The sequence below is a fragment of the Artemia sp. Qi Xiang Cuo genome, chromosome 10 (genome assembly GCF_049724085.1).
Source record: "Artemia sp. Qi Xiang Cuo chromosome 10, ASM4972408v1, whole genome shotgun sequence".
NCBI classification, from domain to species: Eukaryota; Metazoa; Arthropoda; class Branchiopoda; order Anostraca; family Artemiidae; genus Artemia; species Artemia sp. Qi Xiang Cuo.
The window spans coordinates 9,905,731-9,924,917 of record NC_142803.1 but is presented as its reverse complement, the minus strand read 5'-3'; the positions used below and the strand labels follow the sequence as shown (position 1 = coordinate 9,924,917).

The window sequence follows — 19,187 nt, the reverse complement described above, 5'->3', positions numbered from 1 at the left end:
TTAACAAAAAAAAAAATTGAAAACTTATGAGGTTTTAGATGAGAGGAGGTCTATTTATTTCCGAAATGAAATATATATTTCAGTAAGAAAAAAGGGAGACGGCTAGAGGAACTTATTTCTCAATCTTTTCTTATTTTTATGAAATTAATTTTTTTTTAAACTTTTTTTAGCTATAATTGTGGAGCAATATTAAAACTTAAAACGAACAGAAATTTTCCGTTTATGAGGGGGCTGCCCCCTCCTCAATACCTCTCTCTTCACGTTAACGTTTTTTAGAACTTTTGAAAAAGGTTCTTATTCTAATTAAACGGGCCTTGTGTTTCTGGAGTCGTTCTTAAGGAATTGGGACAGAATGTAAAACTTTGGCTTAAGATTCCGTACTTACAGGTCGTTACCTCGAACTGTTTACCCCCCCCCCCTCCGGAATATTTTTCCGACTCGTAAAAACTTAACAAAAACTAACATAAAAAAAATTTTTCAAAGACAATAATAATCATGTAACTTTCCAGTAGGCTACTGGAAGCCAAGGGTGTACCGTGGTGAGAGGGATGATTCCATGTACTTTTTAAAATTCGCGCTAAAGTTACTTAGAACTTTTAAAAAAGGTTCTTTTTCTAATAAAACGGGCCTTTTGTTTCAGGAGCTGTTCTTAAGATTGGGACAGAAAGTAAAACTTTAGCTTAAGCCTCCTTACTTACAGTTCATTACCTCAAACTGTTTGAAAAACATTATCTTATGAATGGCGAAAATTAATTTTGCTGAAAATGAGTGTATGTGCTAAGTATTGTTAGTTTGACTGTTTATACCTGATAATTTGTCGATATAACTATGCGAAAAGGTTTGCCGACTAAAATAAAATCAAGTTGTTTTGTGTAAGGGATTAAAAAAACTTTCTTTTTACCGACCGAAGCACGGTCCCTTGGTACTTTGCTATTAAAAAGAAGAGAAAAAAATTGTTATAATTTTCCAGTCATGAAGTGTAATGCTTTATATGTGTTCAATCGTTTATATTCAACAAGGTCCATGCTTCCACCCCCTGCTTCCTGATTATTACAATTATACAACAAATATTCATTTCATTTCGCCTGCTCAGTTTTATTTTTTATTTTGTGTTGGCATTGTTTTGCTGCATGATCTCGCAAGCTTAGCTTTTTAAGTGCTGCTGATTAATTTTTATTATTTTGATTTATGAGAAATTAGTACACGAGTACTTGTAATGTATTCCTAAGTCCATATCCAAATAAGGACAAAATCTATTGAAACAATACCTGAAAATGTCGTAAAACAAAAGAAACAAAGGAGCTAACCGTCAAATTTTTAGAGATTGTTTACTAAAATAAAATCACTTTAAATTCCCATGAGTCTACTCTTCCACTCCTGAGGGCATTGTAAACCACACTCTTGAATCTTGTAGGGTGTGAAATAGTCAGACCGCTGGAACAACCTTGAAACTATATTCTAACATAGTACAACACCTGTCTATCACTTTTTAATGTTTTTCTTCTTACAAATAGGGGGATCATGTGTTTGAAAGCAACCCGAAAGCTACTGGAAATTTAGTCGCCAGTCAAATTAGTCGTGCGACTTTATCGCTTCATCTTGACGAGGAACCATTTGCGGAAACCGTGAGTTATAGCGATAATGGCCTTACTTACTATAAGACTATTAGTAGTCCAACTGCAAGTCAAATAACTCTTCAATCATCACTTCGACTAAATGAGGAAAACATAATCAGCCCAGCGAATGAGAGAAATCAACCTGCATTAAAGACTGGGTAATTTTCTTCTATTGTGTCTTTAAAGAATATTTTTTCTCTATCTTTGATTTCTAAGTAATTTATTCGATGGCTTCCATTTTGGCGAACTTTTCGTCTATTGGGTCACACTCTCTCTGTCCTTCTTTTCTCCAATTCTCTCTTTCTTTCTCTTTTCTTCTTTGTTTCTTTTTCGATCATTCTCACCCTCATTCTCTCGCTCCTCACCTTCCTTCCTTTTAATTTCTTTCTTTCTTTTTCTTCCTCTTACACTCCCTCCCTCTCTCATGGTGACAAAAAGTTCTAAATAAAATATTTGCCTTTTTACTATATGTATATATTATCTTTATAAGCGAGCAACGAATTGTGTATGTATCTTTCCTCGAGAACGGCTTCCTATTTTTCGGGAAACTTGACATCCTGAGATTTGCTGGACTAAAAAAAACGATCTAGATAAGTCAGAAGTTTCAGAAAATTCGTTAAGAGCCTTCATTTTGGGGAAAAAATTCATGTCAGTGACGTCATTTTTGTATACATCAATATTGCAATGACGTTGTCACACTTGTCACACTTATGTTAAAAAGTGGAAAAATGGAAAATTTTCACGCATAGACAAGCTTACATTAAATTGCTTAAAGAGCAAAAAACTGGTAATTACAAAATATTTGTAGCCTATATTTTAACGAGGGATTACAACAATTCAAAAACCTTAAAAAAGAAAACCAAAAGTTTGAAGCTTAGTAGAAAATCAGTGTTAGAAATGGGACTTGCTTCAATAATCAAATATTTTTGAAAAGACATCAGTATGAAAAACTTATCTAGAGGTAGACCAAAAAACGAAAATTTCCAAGTGTTATAAATGATAATTGGTTGGAAGAAAAATAAGTTTTTGTCTCACCACCTGAAAAATTAAAAAAATATACAACCTGGACCATCATGTAAGACTAGACCAATAAGGGCAGCTAAAGCAAAGGGTATTGGCAGTGTCATAATTAGAGCGTGTCAAAAATGAAAAATGAGAGCATAAACACTTGCAGTTGGAAAACATGCCAAAACAAGAATTAGAGCGTGTCAAAAATGAAAATGAAGAGCAAAGACACATGTGGTTAGAAGGCAGGAAAAAACCTGAATTAGAGCGATTCAAAAATGAAAATGAAGAGCAAAGACACATGTGGTTAGAAGACATGCAAAAACGAGAATTAGAGCGTGTCAAAAATGAAAGAGCAGAGACACGGGCGGTTAGAAAAAAAGTGGCGTCGAAATTTTTGCCACCAACAAGATGTGGCACAAAACCAAGTACATACGTTCAAAGATGCCATTTACTACGTAAGTGTTACATATAATCAATTGGGGCTGTTTTTATATTAAATCGGTCAAAGAATGTAAATGCCTCTGATGGTTCATCTGTGTTGCTGAGCAATCTATTAGTCATTAACAACTTTTCGTCGCTTCTAATGGCGAGGTCAAAAAAGGGATAATCCCAACAACTCTGCATTCAAATACCTCAAATAGTTCGAAAATTTGGTAAGGTTATTTCTGCAATGTCGTTGTCACATTCTTCATAGTCCAACAGACTATGCAAAAGTCTCTTTTCTTGTTTTGGTCCAGTATGAGGTTTTGGAGCATTGAAGCAAGCTTTACAACAAATTTTTACTAGGAAAACAAATATGGCACGAGCAGAACTTTCCCTCTTCTTTAGACATCTTGAATGGACGGCGAAAAATGAACATTTTAAAGCAGTAAATAGTTGTTGCCATCCACCTAGAGTGATGAATGGCTCTTGGAGTTCTAAAACCCAGAACATTGCCGTCTAGTGATCCAAAAAAATACGACAACCAATTGCAATAGTTCCTTGTAGTTATTTCTGGGGCTGCCGTACAAAACATGGAGTAGCGTAGTAGTAATGCTACTTGGCAGTTTTCAAATTTGTTGGCAGATTTTATCTGAAAATACCATTTTTACATATAAAAATACTTTTTATTTAAAGAAAAGCTGTCGAAACACAAGTTGTGCTGCTAAAGTGTTGGCAGCTTTTGGAATTCTGTCGAATTCTGCTACTGGCAGCTTTGGAACTTTTTTCTATACCTGCTCTGGGGTTGCTCTCAGTTAATTTGGTTTCGGATTCAGCGGCAGCATTTGCAATTATTTCTTGAGTTAGCTGCTTTTGTACTAGATTTTCACTTATACCTGTGTCTTATTTTTCTTTGTCTATCTTGGGCCACGCAGTGGGGAATCTCTGAAATTGTCTGGATGAGGCCCAGTGGTTTATCCCATTTTCGTTTCGAATGCAACTCTTAACAGAATTTCCAAGATATTATGACAGCAAGCTAGTTACAACTCTCTTCCTATTATTTCCTCCAATATGACGCATGCTCCTTTAAGCCTTCCCGTGTTGGATGCTATAGTGTCGAAGCACATCGCCTTGACAGTGTTGGGGAGACCCCATTCGTGTAGACATTCATTGGTTTGTTCCTCTCCAGAGCTGTTTGCTGTTACATGGACTCCCAGAATCTGTTCCTTTTCGCCATACGAAATCACAATAGCTATTCGCTCACACTGTTCGCTTTTTAAAACACCCGGTAAAAGTTTACCGTCACAATGGACAACCAGGAGCTCTTTTTCAGGAATGTTTACTTCGTCAATTTTTTTTAGTACATTGCTCTCTGAACATTCGCCTTGTATAATAATGAAGTTTTCGAGACTTTTTGCTCAAGAGTGTCAAGGTTTAGTGCTTCTAGAATAGCTGTTAAAATTCTCGTTGCATTTATATATGATACCTTACATCGATCTAACATAATGGACAATTTCGTGGTTAAAATGTCTTTAACACCCCTTGCAAATGAAAATTTCAGCCTCTTGTTCTCAAATGGTCCTGGATCTTTTACAGCTTCTTCAGGGACGTTCATTTCCTCCAAGATCCCAAATTGCTGGTAGATGCTGTCCTCTTCAATGTTTTCTTCTCCTTCTTCGTACTCTTTTTGATCATCCATATCTAAAAGAGAGAAAAAAACTATAAGAACTTGTCGTTTTAGTAGAATAGTAATAATACACTGGTACTGGTACTTTTTATACGATCTTTGGACTACTTTGAATAAAATGGCTATCTCAAATTTTTTTTTGGAAGCATTTCGGGAAAATACGATGTGTGGGGAGGGGGCTGTCATCCTCAAAGACATAATTTCGGGACTTTTTGACTACGTTGAACAAAATGGCTATCTCAAAATTTTGATTGGGCGTGTTTGAGTAAATGATCTGCGTGGGGGTGAGGGTCTATTTACCCTCCAATCACTTTTGACTATTAAAAAAAGCACTAGCCATCTCAATTTCCAATCGAATGAGCCCTTTTTGAAGTTTCTTGGACATCTCCTTTAGTACGAAGAACTCTGGTCTAAAACAAAAAAGAAAATAATAAATAAATAATACATTGTGCCAAAATTGTTCTTTAACCTTTACTTATTCTTTACTTATGATATAGCATTGGGGTCATCAAGGAAAATATATCGATTTTGGGTCAAAGATACACTGTTGTTGTTGTTTTTCTCCTTCTTCCTTCTAGAAAAATCCTCTTGATGCCCCTCCCTCCTGCTGAAAGCGTAACCTCTGTCCACCTATGATCAGTCGTTCTTGTGTTTCATATTTAGTAAAAAAAAAAAAAAAAAAAAAATCTTTGTTGGATGGAGGCAGGGGGTTTTGGGTGTGTTGGTAAGTGCAATGAATTGTTGTTAGGAAGGGTTGTTGCGACCAGAAGCCAAGCAAGGGAAGAATTTGTTTTCTCTTTCTTTCCTTCTCTTTTTAAATTTTTATTCCTACGTTTAAGGGGTAACTCCAAGCAAGCGAAAGCTTAAGGGTAGGGTTAAGTGTTTTTTTTATCACTTTTTTAGGGGGTGGGGATGATTTTTTTTATAAACCCTGTATAAGTTTAAAAAAAAATTGCCATTTTGATTTTCCAAAATTAAATTTAGTATTACTTTATCTTAGGTCTTGCAAGACTAATGCTGGAATCTTGACTAGAATAATAAATCAACCTGATTCAGTTGATATATTGAATGCTCACGAAGAACAACTGAAACACATTTGTGAAGCAGCAATTGCAAAGGCTGCAAGTCAAACCAGGCCACCGGTGTGGTTTAATGAATACATGGAAGGAGTTAGTACTCATTTTTTCTGTGTTTTTTTTCTGGGTTATCTTTTTCTTATGTTGTCGTAGGTTACTATTTTCTTAGTTATTATTAGTTACCTTATTCTATTTATTTATGTTTTTTTCTGTTGTACAAATTTATTTATGTACTATTTTTATATTTTTTTTAAATTAGCTTATTTAATACATTTTAGCTATCTTAATTCTTATTATTTTCTTGGTTTGTTGTTGTTTACTCTAGTTTTTTCTTTTTCTTTCTTTTCTTTTTCAAAGATTGGTACATATACCTATTCTTAATATTTAGATATATATATATATATATATATATATATATATATATATATATATATATATATATATATATATATATATATATATATATATATATATATATATATAATATAGATATATAAACAAAAAACATTTTTACTAATTTTATTAACAATAAATTCTGCTACATGGTACCTTGATATATCAAAATTTGGTGATTTCTACGTCAAATCACCTCTATATGTGGAAGTTTTGAATGAAAAGCTTTGTATTTCGAAGAAATTTCTTTAAAAGAGGACATTTATCAGCAAACCTGATATCCAACGGATATCTCTCCATTGGACGATCACGGAAAATCACAATAACAGGTAGAAAAACTACCATTTCAGAACTTTGTAAAAGTAATTTTTAGTTTTTTTTTTGTATTTTGGTCAGTGGAATATTATTTCACACTAGGTAAAGTAAAAATCATTGTCATCTATATAAAAAATATATATTATGTTCATATATTATAAATATTACATATTATACTCAAGAAAATTTTGGACCTTATTTTGACTCCTAAAACCAATGAAAACTTTTATAGAAGTAATTTTTGTGCTCAGAAAAGGAGTTTTTATGTTTGATTAAAAGTAATTCAAACGATCTTATGTTCGTAATTAATTAAAAAAAACTTTTTCCACAAAATATGTTTTTTAAAGAAAAGTAAAGAACTCCATTAAACCTAAAATGAGCAAAAATAAAATCATATAATCTACCAAGTGTGAAACTACCACAAATCAGCATCGATAAATAAATGAAACTCAAAACGAGCAGAAATTAACATGAGTAGGGCTCAAAACCCTTATGCCTTCCCGAGGCCTGAACATAATTTGCACGCACTTCACTGAAAAAAATACTAATTCTTATAGGTGCGACGCTGGGGACTAGTGGTAATTGTAATGGAAGTGGTAGCATACAAATATTAAAGGTTATAATAAAAACCTTATATGCCCCCTGGGCATAACTTTCAACCCTTGCCCTAAGGGGTGTGGGGGGTTTATCATCCACAAAGACCTAATTTCCAAAACTTGATGCTACGTTAAACAAAATGGCCATCTCAAAGTTTTGATTCAATGTGTTTGGGGAAATGGTTGTTGTGAGAGGGGGTTTAGTTGCCATTCAATCACTTTCGATTATTAAAAAGGGCATGAGCCCTTTCAATTTCCAATCAAATTGGCCCTTTTGAAGTTTCTATGAAAAAACTTTCTATAAAAGCCTTATGTGCCCCCAGGACATAAGTTACAAGCTTTGCCGTGAGGGTTGTGGGGGGAGGGTTGTCATCCTCAAAGACCTAATTTCCAGAACTGTCAACTACGTTGAACAAAATGAATATCTCAAAATTTTTATTGGACGTGTTTGGGAAAATGGTGGGCTTGAGAGGCGGGTTAGTTGCTCTTCAATCACTTTCGACTACTAAAAAGGGCTCTACCCCTTTCAATTTCAAATCGAATGAGCCCTTTTTGAAGTTTCTATGACAACTTTTCTATAAAAACCTCATATGTCCCCATTGTATAACTTACAACCCTTACCCGGAGGGATGTGGTGGGGTTTTCATCCTCAAAGACCTAATCTCAATAACTTTCAACTGTGTAGAAAAGACTGGCCATCTCGAAACTGTGATTGTATTTGTTTGGGAAATGGTGGGCGTGAGAGGGGGATTAGTTGCCATCCGATTTCTTTCGACTATTGAAAAGGGCACTAGCCATTTTAATTTCTAATCGAATAAGCCCCTTTTGAAGTTTCTACTACAACGCTTTCTATAAAAACCTAATATGCCCCCAGGGCATAACTACAGCCCTTGCCCTGAGGGATGTGGGTGGGGGGAAGGCCGTCATCCTTAAAGATATAATTTCCAATGCTTTCAACTACGTTGAACAAAATGGCTATCTAAAAATTTTAATTGGATGTGGTTGGGGAAAAGGTTGGCGTGAGAGGAGGGTTAGTTGCCCTTCAGACACTTCCGATTAAAAAGGGCACTAGCCCTTGGAATTTCCAATCGAATGCAGCCTCTTTCAAGTTTCTACGAAAAAGCTTTCAATAAAAACCTTATATGCCCCCAGGGCATAACTTGTAACCCTTGCCCTGAGGGGTAGGGGTGAGTGTCATCCTCAAAGACTTAATTTCTAGAACTTTCAACTACTTTCAACAAAATGGCTATATCAAAATTTTGATTGGAGTGTTTGGATAAATGGTGGACGTGAGAGGGGGGTTAGTTGCCCTCCATTCACTTTCAACTATTAAAAGGGGCACTAGCCCTTTGAATTTCCAATTGAATGAGCCCTTTTTGAAGCTTCTACGACAACGATTTCAATGAAAACCTTATATGCTCCCTGGTCATAACTTGTAACCCCTGCCCTGAGGGCTCTGAGGGGTAGGGGTTATCATCCTCAAAGACTTAATTTCTAGAACTTTCATCTACGTTGAACAAAATGGCTATCTCAAAATTTTGTTCGGATGTGTTTGGATAAATGGTGGGCGTGATAAGGGGGGTTAGTTGCCCTCCATTCACTTTCAACTATTAAAAGGGGCACTAGCCCTTTGAATTTCCAATTAAATGAGCCCTTTTTCAAGTTTCTACGACAAAGATTTCAATGAAAACCTTATATGCTCCCTGGTCATAACTTGTAACCATTGCCCTGAAGACTGTGGGTGAAGTGTCCTGCTCAAAGGTACGAACAAAATGAACAAAATGTTGAACAAAATGGATATCTCAAAATTTTGATTGGATGTGTTTGGGGATGTGTTTTGTTCAGCGTAGTTGTTTTCCAGATAGAAAATATGTTTTGAGGAGAACATTCCCCCACAACCCTCGGGGCAAGGGTGTTAAGTTATGCCCTTGGGGCATATAAGGTTTTTAAAGAAGGCGTTGTCATAGAAACTTCAAAAGGCTCATTTGATTGGAAATTCAAAGGGCTACTGCCATTTTTAATAGTTAAAAGTGATTGGACGGTAACTAACCCCCCTCTCACGCCCATCTATTCATAGGGAGCGCGCTAGCGCTGCCTAAGTAAAGAACGATGTGGGCATAATGTGTTGTTTTTGGGGGGTTTTTTCTCCATACTCGGGCACTTCGTATCGAAGGATTCGTCGTAGAAACTTCGAAAACTGCTCACTCGATTGGAAATTGGAGTGGCTAGTGTCCTTTTTAATAGTCGAAAATGATTGGAAGGCAACTAGCCCCCCCCCCACGCCCATCACTCCCCAATCACATCCAATCAAATTTTGAGATAGCCATTTTGTTCAGCGTAGTTGATTTCCAGATAGAAAATATTTTTTTGAGGAGGACCCCCCCCCCACAACCCTCAAGGCAAGGGTTTTAAGTTATGCCCAGGGGGCATTTAATGTTTTTATAGAAGGCGTTGTCGTAAAAACTTCAAAAAAGCTCATTCGATTAGAAATTCAACGGGCTAGTGCCCTTTTTAATAGTCGAAAGTGATTGGAGGGCAACTAGCCCCCCCCCCCCGCCCATCATTCCCCCCAACACAACCCAAAAAAATTTTGAGATAGCCATTTTGTTCAGCGTAGTTGATTTCCAGATAGAAAATATGTTCTTGAGGGGGACACTCCCCTACAACCCTCGGGGCAAGGGTTTTAAGTTATGCCCTGGGGGTTATAAGGTTTTTATAGAAGGCGTTGTCATAGAAGCATCAAAACAGGGTTATTCAATCAGAACGTGAAAGGGATAGTACCCTTTTTGATAGTCCAAAGTGATTGGAGGGCAGCGAGTCCCCCCATGCCCATAAGTCACTCACCCACACCTACTCAAAATGTGTAGATAGCCCTTTTGTTCCTCATAGTTGATTTCCAAATAGAAAATATGTTTTTAAGGAGGACACTCCCCCACGACCCTCAGGGCAAGCGTTTTAAGTTATGCCCTGGGGACATATAAGGTTTTTATAGAAGGCATTGTCGTACAAACTACAAAACAGGCTCATTCGATTGGAAATTCAAAGGGCTAGTTCCATTCTTAATAGTCGAAAGTGATTAGAGGGAAACTAGCCCCTCCCCCGCGCCCATCATTCTCCCAAACAAATCCAATTAAACTTTTGAGATAGCCATTTTGTTCAGCGTAGAAGATTTCCAGATAGAAAATACGTTTTTGAGGAGGACACCCACCAACAACCCTCGGGGCAATGGTTTTAAGTTATGTTCTGGGGTATATAAGGTTTTTATAGAAGGCGTTGTCATAGAAACTTCAAAAGGGGCTCATCTGATTGGAAATTCAAAGGGCTAGTGCCCTTTTTGATAGTTGAAAGTGATTGGAGGGCAGCTAGCCCCCCCCCCCCTCCCACGTCCATCATTCACCCAAACACATCCAATCAAAATTTTGATATAGCCATTTTGTTCAGCGTGGTTGATTTCCAGATAGAAAATATGTTATGAGGAGACACTCCCCCACAACCCTCAGGGCAATGGTTTTAAGTTATGCCCAGGGGGCATATAATGTTTTTATAGAAGGTGTTGTCGTAGAAACTTCAAAAAAAAGCTCATTCGATTGTAAATTCAAAGGGATAGTCCACTTTTTAATAGTCGAAAGTGATTGGAGGGCAACTAGCCCCCCCCCCCACGCCCATCATTCCCGCAAACACATCCAATAAAAATTTTGAGATAGCCATTTTGTTCAGCGTAGTTGATTTACAGATAGAAAATATGTTTTTGAGGAGGATACTCCGCCACAGCCCTCAGGGCAAGGGTTTTAAGTTATGGCCTGGGGGCATATAAGGTTTTTATAGAAGACGTTGTCGTAGAAACTTCAGAAAAGGGCTCATTCGATTTGAAATTATAATTTGAAATTCGATTGAAAAAAATATAAATGATTTTACTTTTATAACTTTAACAAATCGAATAATTTTTACATTTTGATTACTAAATATCAGTACATGTATATTAAACTGACAATGCACATTCATTTGTATTTTTTCAGTAAAGTGCAAATTTTGTTCTGGCCTTGGGAAGGCATAGGGGGTTTTGCGCCCAACTTATGTTAATTTCTTCTCGTTTTGAGTTTGAATCGGTTATTTATTTTAATTTCTGTTCGTTTTGGGTTGTTTTTATCTGTCGATGCTGATTTGTGGTAGTTTCGAGCTTGTTAGATTATTTTATTTTACTTTTTGCTCATTTTTTGTTTAATGGAGTTCTTTACGTTTCTTTGAAAAACTAATTTTGTGGAAAAAGTTTTTTTAATTAATTGTAGTAAATAGTGACGAAAAACATTACGTTATAGAATTGTATTTTCAAAGAAAATAGCAAAAAGACATTTTTCAATGAAAAATACCCCAAAGAAGTTTTTTTGTAAATCTAGAGGGGGGTCCAAGCAAATACCAATTTGTTTGTCAAGTCGATTAGAAAAAGGCAGACGGGTCTGGAAAAAAGTTGTTTCTAACAATATTTGTGCAGAAATTCTCCAATTAAATATTGGTCACTACTTCCTTTCTAAAAAAAATATATAATCCGGGATTCTTAGCACTTTTTCATCATGGTTTGTCGAAGTGATAAAATGTTACCGCCCATTATGATCATATAAGGGTTACTACTGGCCAATTTAGGGCCTATGGTAATTGCACACTATGCAATTAGGTAATATGGTAATTATGGTAATTGGTCACATCTCCCGCAGCTGGTATCGTCCGAGTGGAATCCAAAGTGCATTTGTTCCTGGTACGTTCATAAAAAAGTTGTTCCTGGTACTTTTTACAATTATTCGTTCCTTCTCGCCCCGGGAAAGAAGAACACATTAAAAAGTGCAAAATTAAGAAAATTACAAATACTCCATAATGTCAATGTAATATTTTATATTAAACTAAAAATAGTTGTTACACTTTAAATTTTTATGCTGAATATTTCGGCAATAATATTCTTCGGAATAAGATAGATTCGAGATTAATTTCAATTTAGACCCCCCCCCCCTTCCTACCTCTCTTATTCTCCCTTTATCTGAAGGGTTCAGTGAAACTTAGAAACTTGGTCATGAAGAACTGTACTTTTTCAGCCTTCAGACAACAAAACACAGAGAAATACCCAGTGGTCCTTCTCCTTAATATCTGATTCAAATTATATATTATAGTAACATTTCATAATTTTATGAAATCTCAAATGAATCAATTCGGTTAAATAAAGCCTTAGAATGATCTTTTATATTAAGTGCTTGTTTTGCGTTGATTAATTAAAAAAAAAATTCCACAAAATGAGTTTTTCAAAAAAGTAAAGAACTCCATTAAACCAAAAATGAACAAAAATAGAATCAAATAATCTACCAAGTACACAACTACCACAAGTCAGTATCAATAAATAAATAAAACCCAAAACAAACAGAAATTATAATAAACAACAGTCAAACTCAAAACGAGCAGAAATTAAAATAAGTTGGGCGCAAAACCCCTATGCCTTCCCAAGGCAAGAACAAAATTTGCACTTTACTGAAAAATACAAATGAACGTGCATTGTCAGTTTAATAGACATATACTGATATTTAGTAATCAAAATCTTAATATTATTTGATTTATTAAAGTTATAAAAGTAAAAAGATTTATATTTTTTTCAGTAAAGTGCAAATTATGTTCTGGCCTTGGGAAGGCATAGGGGTTTTGAGCCCAATTTATGTTAATTTCTGCTCGTTTTGAGTTTGACTAGGTTATTTATTTTAATTTATGTTCGTTTTGAGTTTTATTTTTTTATCGATGCTGATTTGGGGCAGTTTTACGTTTGGTAGATTATTTGATTTTATTTTTGCTCATTTTTTGTTTAATGGAGTACTTCAATTTTTTTGAAAAACTTATTTTGTGGAAAAAGTTTTTTTAATTAATCCTTAAAAGAGATCCTTATAGTACCTCGTTTTGAGTCAAACTCAAAACGAGCAGAAATTAATATGAGTAGGTTTCGAAAAGTTTATTTTCACGACTTAACGTGGCAATGCTGACAAAAATGTGGTACTGCTCTAAATACGGTATAATTTTGAAACAACCCAAAGAAAATCCCGGTTTTCAGGTATGAATATGCCTAGATGGATCCAGGGGGAAAGTATGTTTTTACCTAAATATCCTTCGTACATCAATGTTTATAGTTATACTCTTATTTATTTTCTTTTCAGTTTAGAAGAGAATTTCTTGAAAATAATAATTCTCGTTTAGAGAAAATTGAAAAAAGTCTTGAAAAGCTTGAATTGGCATCTATCACCAAGGAAATTCAACCTGCTGAAACATCAGAAACTGCACAAGACCTAACAAAAGAGACGGAAAAACCAAACGTAAATGTTCTTTAATTTTTTATTATTATTATTTCTGTTTTGTTTTTTATTCTTATGGCTTAAGAATATTTTATTTTGTTGTTCTTCTTATTATTTTAATTCTTTGTCATTGTTATTCTTAGGAATGCTCGGCAGCAGTTTAGCATATATGACTTAGTTCTGACTGTTTTGACTTAATTAAGTTCTGACTTAATTATGATTTAGTCATCGTAGGTAGAATATTATAATAATTTTGTACTAGTTTTATGCTTGTATAATAGTTTTACCCTTGGTAAAAGTACCCACGGTAGTTTTAAGGTGGTACGAAGACTTTTATTATTCGGGGCTTACTCTTTAATGCGGTGGCTCTCAACCTTTTTGGATCAAAATAAATTTTTGTGCAGCAAATGGGGAGTTGGCTGTCCGGTCAAAGCTTGGTATCTGCATTTCTCAAGCTTTTGATAAAATGGCAAAATATTGATTTTATTTTCTTGAAAAGGGAGGAATACATGAAGATGCAGAATATTGCAATAGTTTTTTCAAGCACCATATTCTTGCCGGCTTTTGCCATACTGTTTGTGACTCCGTAGATACATTAAAAAGTATATCATTTTTGGCGTTATGAAGACGAATTGATAGAAGCACTTGGATCGCATCAAGAGCCTTGGAATGAGCCATTAAACGTCTTTCTATGACGTTGCAGATGCCTGCTAGTTTTGCTAATCATTTGATGATTTAAACACGGAACTCACTGCGGCATTCACCTTCGTTGTGTTTTTGCCTCATTCTCCTTGTTTTTCAGGATGGGGGCTCAGAAACTTAAGAGAAGCGTTTTCAACTATGGTGGTTACAATAGTGCCCTTTTATGGCTCCCAGCCTTTTATCTTTTAAATAACGCCAAATAGCACCATTTTTGGTGTCATATGATACTTTATGATGGCGTTATCAAAATGGATTGACGAAAGCATGTGGATATGATCAAGAGTTTTGGAATGAGTCATTAAGACATCTCTACGATGTTCCAGTTGCCTGCTTATCAGCAGAGAATTTATGAAACTTACTACAGGGGCTGGGAGGAGAAGTATAATAGAGGAAAGATTGTAATCCTCCCTCTTTTTTGGTTTTCCGGTCTTTCCGTTCGAGGAATAGCACAGAAAGTGTCATTTTTGGTGCCGCACTTATAGCATTATCAAGACGAATTTTAAAGAAAAGCGCGTAGATATAAGTAGTAGCTTTTAAATTAGCTATTAAACTTTTTTTCAGCGATGTTGCGTTAGTCTGTTATTCTTGGTAGAAAAATATCAGTGCTGCCCGTGATTTTCCTTGTTCAAGCTTGGGGACCCCATTTCTCTTATATGGGGTTTTGACCATGCTAGTCCACTGTGATGCATTTTTGTTTCTAGGGATTTCAAGCTTCATATAATTTTGCAACTAATTTTCACTATTAAGATCAACTTAAATAATAGTTAATATTCCTGAATCAGCTTCAAATGGCAATTTTTTTCGAATCACGTCTTAAGTTTCCATTCCCTATTGATCCTAGTTCGTTCCTTGCAAGGTTGCAGCTATTGCTGCCACCATGACAATGAAAATTACCAAAAGAATTAAGTTATTTTATCACACTTTTAAGTTTCCATTTACTATTGATCGTAGTTTTTTCCTTGCAAGGTTGCAGCTATTGCTGCCAACATGACAATGAAAATAACCGAAAGAATTAAGTTATTTGTTTTTTTATTTCATAAACAAATTTTCAAAATAATTCTATAAAAGATAGATAAGTAATTAAAACACCCCCAATTATATTAATCTAAAATTTTAGCAAAGGGTAGCTGATAAAAGTTTTAATTTTATCAAAATCTTTTAGTGAGGAGGTGAGAAGGGGGGAGGGTTTTAGTGGTAGATAGCTGAGGTGGGTATCACTCAAATTTTAAGTTACTTTTGTTCTTGTATTTTGATTTGTCGGCATCGCTAGAAGCAAGGGTGCCAGTTGGGGAAGGAAGCAATTGCAACTCTTTTCAGCAATTTCTGGAATTTTAGTGTGAACCAAGCCAGATTTTTTTTTTCTCCAGAAGGGTTTTATGAACACTAGAATACTTTAAACCAAGTAAAAAGTATTTAATTTAATTTAACTAACTTAAATAATCTGTTAGCATGACTTAAATATAGTAAATAAAATAAAATCAAACTAACCTATTTAACTGAAGTTACTAATAAATAATGTTTATTAAGGCATGATAATAATTAGTTATTAATTCATGACGACTTTGAGAGTTCACTCATTAACTAAATCAGTATCATTTACTTACTGTATTTTACTGGTTACTGATTTTTATCAAAAATTCGAAGTATATTTGAAAAAAAAGAAATATTGTTTTTCTTCGTTGAAGGAGCGCCACGCAAATAGATTAACAGCTAGCAGTCATAAAATGACGGAGTGTGAAGAAAAATTGACAAGAAAAGAGAAAAGACATCGTGATCACCACTTCAGAATGGTCGGAAAAGATGTTAAAAAAATGGAAAAATTTGCAAGAAAAGTAGTGACAAGTGAGAAAAAGCATGCAAAGAAACACTCCCCTAGGTAATTATTTTCTTGATTTTCGTTTAAAGAAGCGGCTTTTTTTGACATCCACAATCAAGGGTGCAATCAGGGTTTTTTTTCGGGGGGGGGGGGGTCAATAAAACCGCATCAAAAATTTATCTATATGGATTTATATTGCGTTTTTATAAAATTGGGGGGAGGGGGGTTTCAAACCCTCTAGCGCTTCCCCGGATACAGCCTCGTCCACAACAAGCCTGAAAAAAATAACATAGGACATTAAATATAGACTTTACTTCCTAGATCTTTCTCGCGAAACATATGGAATTTCATCTCGAAGATAAGAATCTTATGAGATGTAATCATCACTCATATCTTTAAGAAGATGCATATAAAGAATTTAATTATTCATTTAATTCTGATTTAGTTACACTATACTTTTTATGTAATATATGGTTGGCTATTGGGAAAACCTGCACAGGAAACTTATATTTATGTTTATTTTATATTTATGTTATAGTTTATTTATGTCTGAGTACCTGGATTTGAAATATAAACTTTCATTAAATCATTTGATCCAATTCCTCAAAAAATTGTATTTTTTCTCTTTTGGGCTGTGAGATAATTCTAAGTACATACCCATGGGGGGATGTAATGAAAGGGGGATGTAATTCCGAAGACGAAGAAAAAAATAAAATATAAAAATCATCTTTTTGTCCCTGAACATCAGTGTCCCTTCTTGTCTAAATAACGGTTTTTTATTAAAGTAAGGAAATTAACTTATTAAATTGATCAAGTCTTTTAATTGAATAAATTATTTTGTTGAATTAGCAAGTTTAGTTTTTTAATGAATTTAATAATTTAAGCTATTTGTTTAATTATAGTAATTTATTTCATTAATGAGATTAAATAATTTATTCTGTATTTTAAAGGTAGTAACAGAGCCAGGTTAGTGCAACTGTCTTAAATTAGCTTAAATGCCAATTTCTGAAAATCTTTGAAAGTTTCATTCATCTGGCTCACCTACAAAGGAATTTATTTTAGTCTATTTGATTTAATAAAAAGAGATTTATTTTTGAATTATTTTATTAAGGACATTTTTTTTACTCAGGTACGAGGTCCAAAACCTAACCCACCAGTTGGATGCTTTGAACTCTAACCTGGACGAAATCAAGTTGACTTTGACGTCTGAAGCATCCCACATGTCGTCTGAGCTGAAAGAGTCCAATCAGGCATACAAGGCCAATATTACAGATGAAGAACTCTTGCCAATAATACAATACTTACAGAGAAAGGCTTACAGAGCCTTTCTCTGAGGCACATTGGATCCAATAAACAAGTTATAGCCTCTAGACAACCGGATTCCCCTGAAAAAAACTCCAATCGCTTTGAGCTCAAACGCTTGCTTTAAAATGTGTAATTAATGATGCCATTTATAATTAAAAAAAAATTTGAATAGAATCAATTTTTCACTATTAAAAAGGTTCGGAAGGATTTGAGTTCAACACACTCTGTGGCAACGATGGATCTTGTAGGACACTAATTTTAACTGGAGCTATACTTGCAGGAAGTATCATTAGAGTTTTGAAATAAAGTAGATTTGAAAAAAAAACAGATATGGGGATAAAGGATTTAGTAAAAGGAATCGAAAGCCTAGAAAAGGCTACCAAAAAGAAATCAAAGAAAAATAAAAAAAAGGAAAAAAACCTCTTATAGCATGACGGTACTGCAACGTAAATAATTGTTATATTTAGGTATAACATGGAATCGCCAATTGAGTGCTGCGCTTCTTTCTTTGTCAAAACCTTTTGTATATTCATTATCTCATATCCTCCCGAGATTCGAACCTTTGTACATGTATATCTAGCAGTAAAAAACATGAAACTCGTGAGACGCGAAAATAAATGAAAAACATGAAGTTTATCAGGTTTATCTAAGTGAAGTTCCGTGTGCATTTTGGAGGGAGGAGGGACGGAGGTAGATACTCCAGAAGACTATAGCGTTTGTTGAGGAGCCAGTGCCGTCAACTCTGGGAAAAACGGGGATAGAGGAGCGGGGGGGGGGGGGTACAATAATGTTGTTTAAAAAAAACTCAATGAAAGTACCAACAAAATGTATTTCTAAGTGAAAATATCTCCTAATAAGGTGTATTCGAAAGTTAAAGGGCCAATGTCCCCTTTCTCCCCTTCCAGTTGATGACTCTGTGAAGGGCATTGCCCAAAGTGCGCGTAGAAAGACAAATTACAGAAAACCTTTTAAAGGAACTTGATTTTTGGGGGGGTAGGGGGGGTATGAAGAGGAGTAAATTTTCTATACAGCTTTTCAATGGTTTTCGATTGATCGACTGTCTCAGAATTTTTGTTCACGGATGTTTTGGCCAAAATTTTGTGTTGCTGAAGATGGCATTTTGTTATGGTGCGATCTCGTTTGTGACCTATGAAGCCACTAGAACTTATAGTGTCTGTTCAAATGTGTCCCCTGATTATTACCAACGTCCTCGGGTTCGATACGATCACCCCTGGGAGAAAAATGACGCAACACATCAGTCACCCAATTCTAAAGTGCGAATTTTCCTTGATTTTCAAGATGGGGAAAGTAAACCAAACGTTGTCAATTTTCTATCTCTGATTTTACATTCTTCTAAATTTTGCCTTATTTGGACCAAAAATAATGTTTCCCAGCTGAAAATGACAGAAAATTGCATTTCCCTTTGGCACGATATTTTTTGTTGCCTAAAAGGGTACTATGTATTTCCACTTTCGTTCAAATAGATCCTCCGTTGATGTTCTGTAGCCACTAGCTTTACGCAACCTCCCGTGGGGGAAGATATACTTTTTGGCCATATATGCTAAAATGTGATTTTCCTTTTGGAACGAGGTCGGGCGCCGTAGAGCTAATTTTTTGGTGTTTTTGACAAAGACGATTTCATGGATATATATCAATTGTATATATATATATATATATATATATATATATATATATATATATATATATATATATATATATATATATATATATATATATATATACCATTGAAACAGGTAAAGATATATATTGCCTCACTATGTTATAGCAACTGCTCAACTATAGTAAACAGAACTGACAAAATTGTATTTTTAAGAGAGGACAGACAGACGGGAATTTAGTCCGGAAAGGCTAGACCTTACCTTAGACCTTAGTTCCTCCGGCGCCATTAGTGGCGCATAGAGCGTCAACGAAGCCTCAC

General features: G+C 35.0%; 1 protein-coding gene across 5 annotated transcripts in view; it reads left to right on the top strand.

Moving 5' to 3' along the window:
• Positions 1-17,952, top strand: part of LOC148947451 (uncharacterized) — an 81,246-nt gene extending 63,294 nt beyond the window's left edge. For 3 of the 5 annotated variants that reach the window (XM_089095859.1, XM_089095857.1, XM_089095858.1), the window contains 5 exons: positions 1,515-1,774; positions 5,732-5,900; positions 13,291-13,446; positions 15,813-16,003; positions 17,073-17,952. In XM_089095859.1, coding sequence (XP_088951985.1) covers positions 1,515-1,774; positions 5,732-5,900; positions 13,291-13,446; positions 15,813-16,003; positions 17,073-17,277 — 981 coding nt within the window. In that variant the 3' untranslated portion in view covers positions 17,278-17,952. The remainder of the gene's footprint in view (positions 1-1,514; positions 1,775-5,731; positions 5,901-13,290; positions 13,447-15,812; positions 16,004-17,072) is intronic. The other 2 variants (XM_089095856.1, XM_089095860.1) reach the window with 2 other exon arrangements.
• The last annotated feature ends 1,235 nt before the right edge of the window (positions 17,953-19,187 follow it).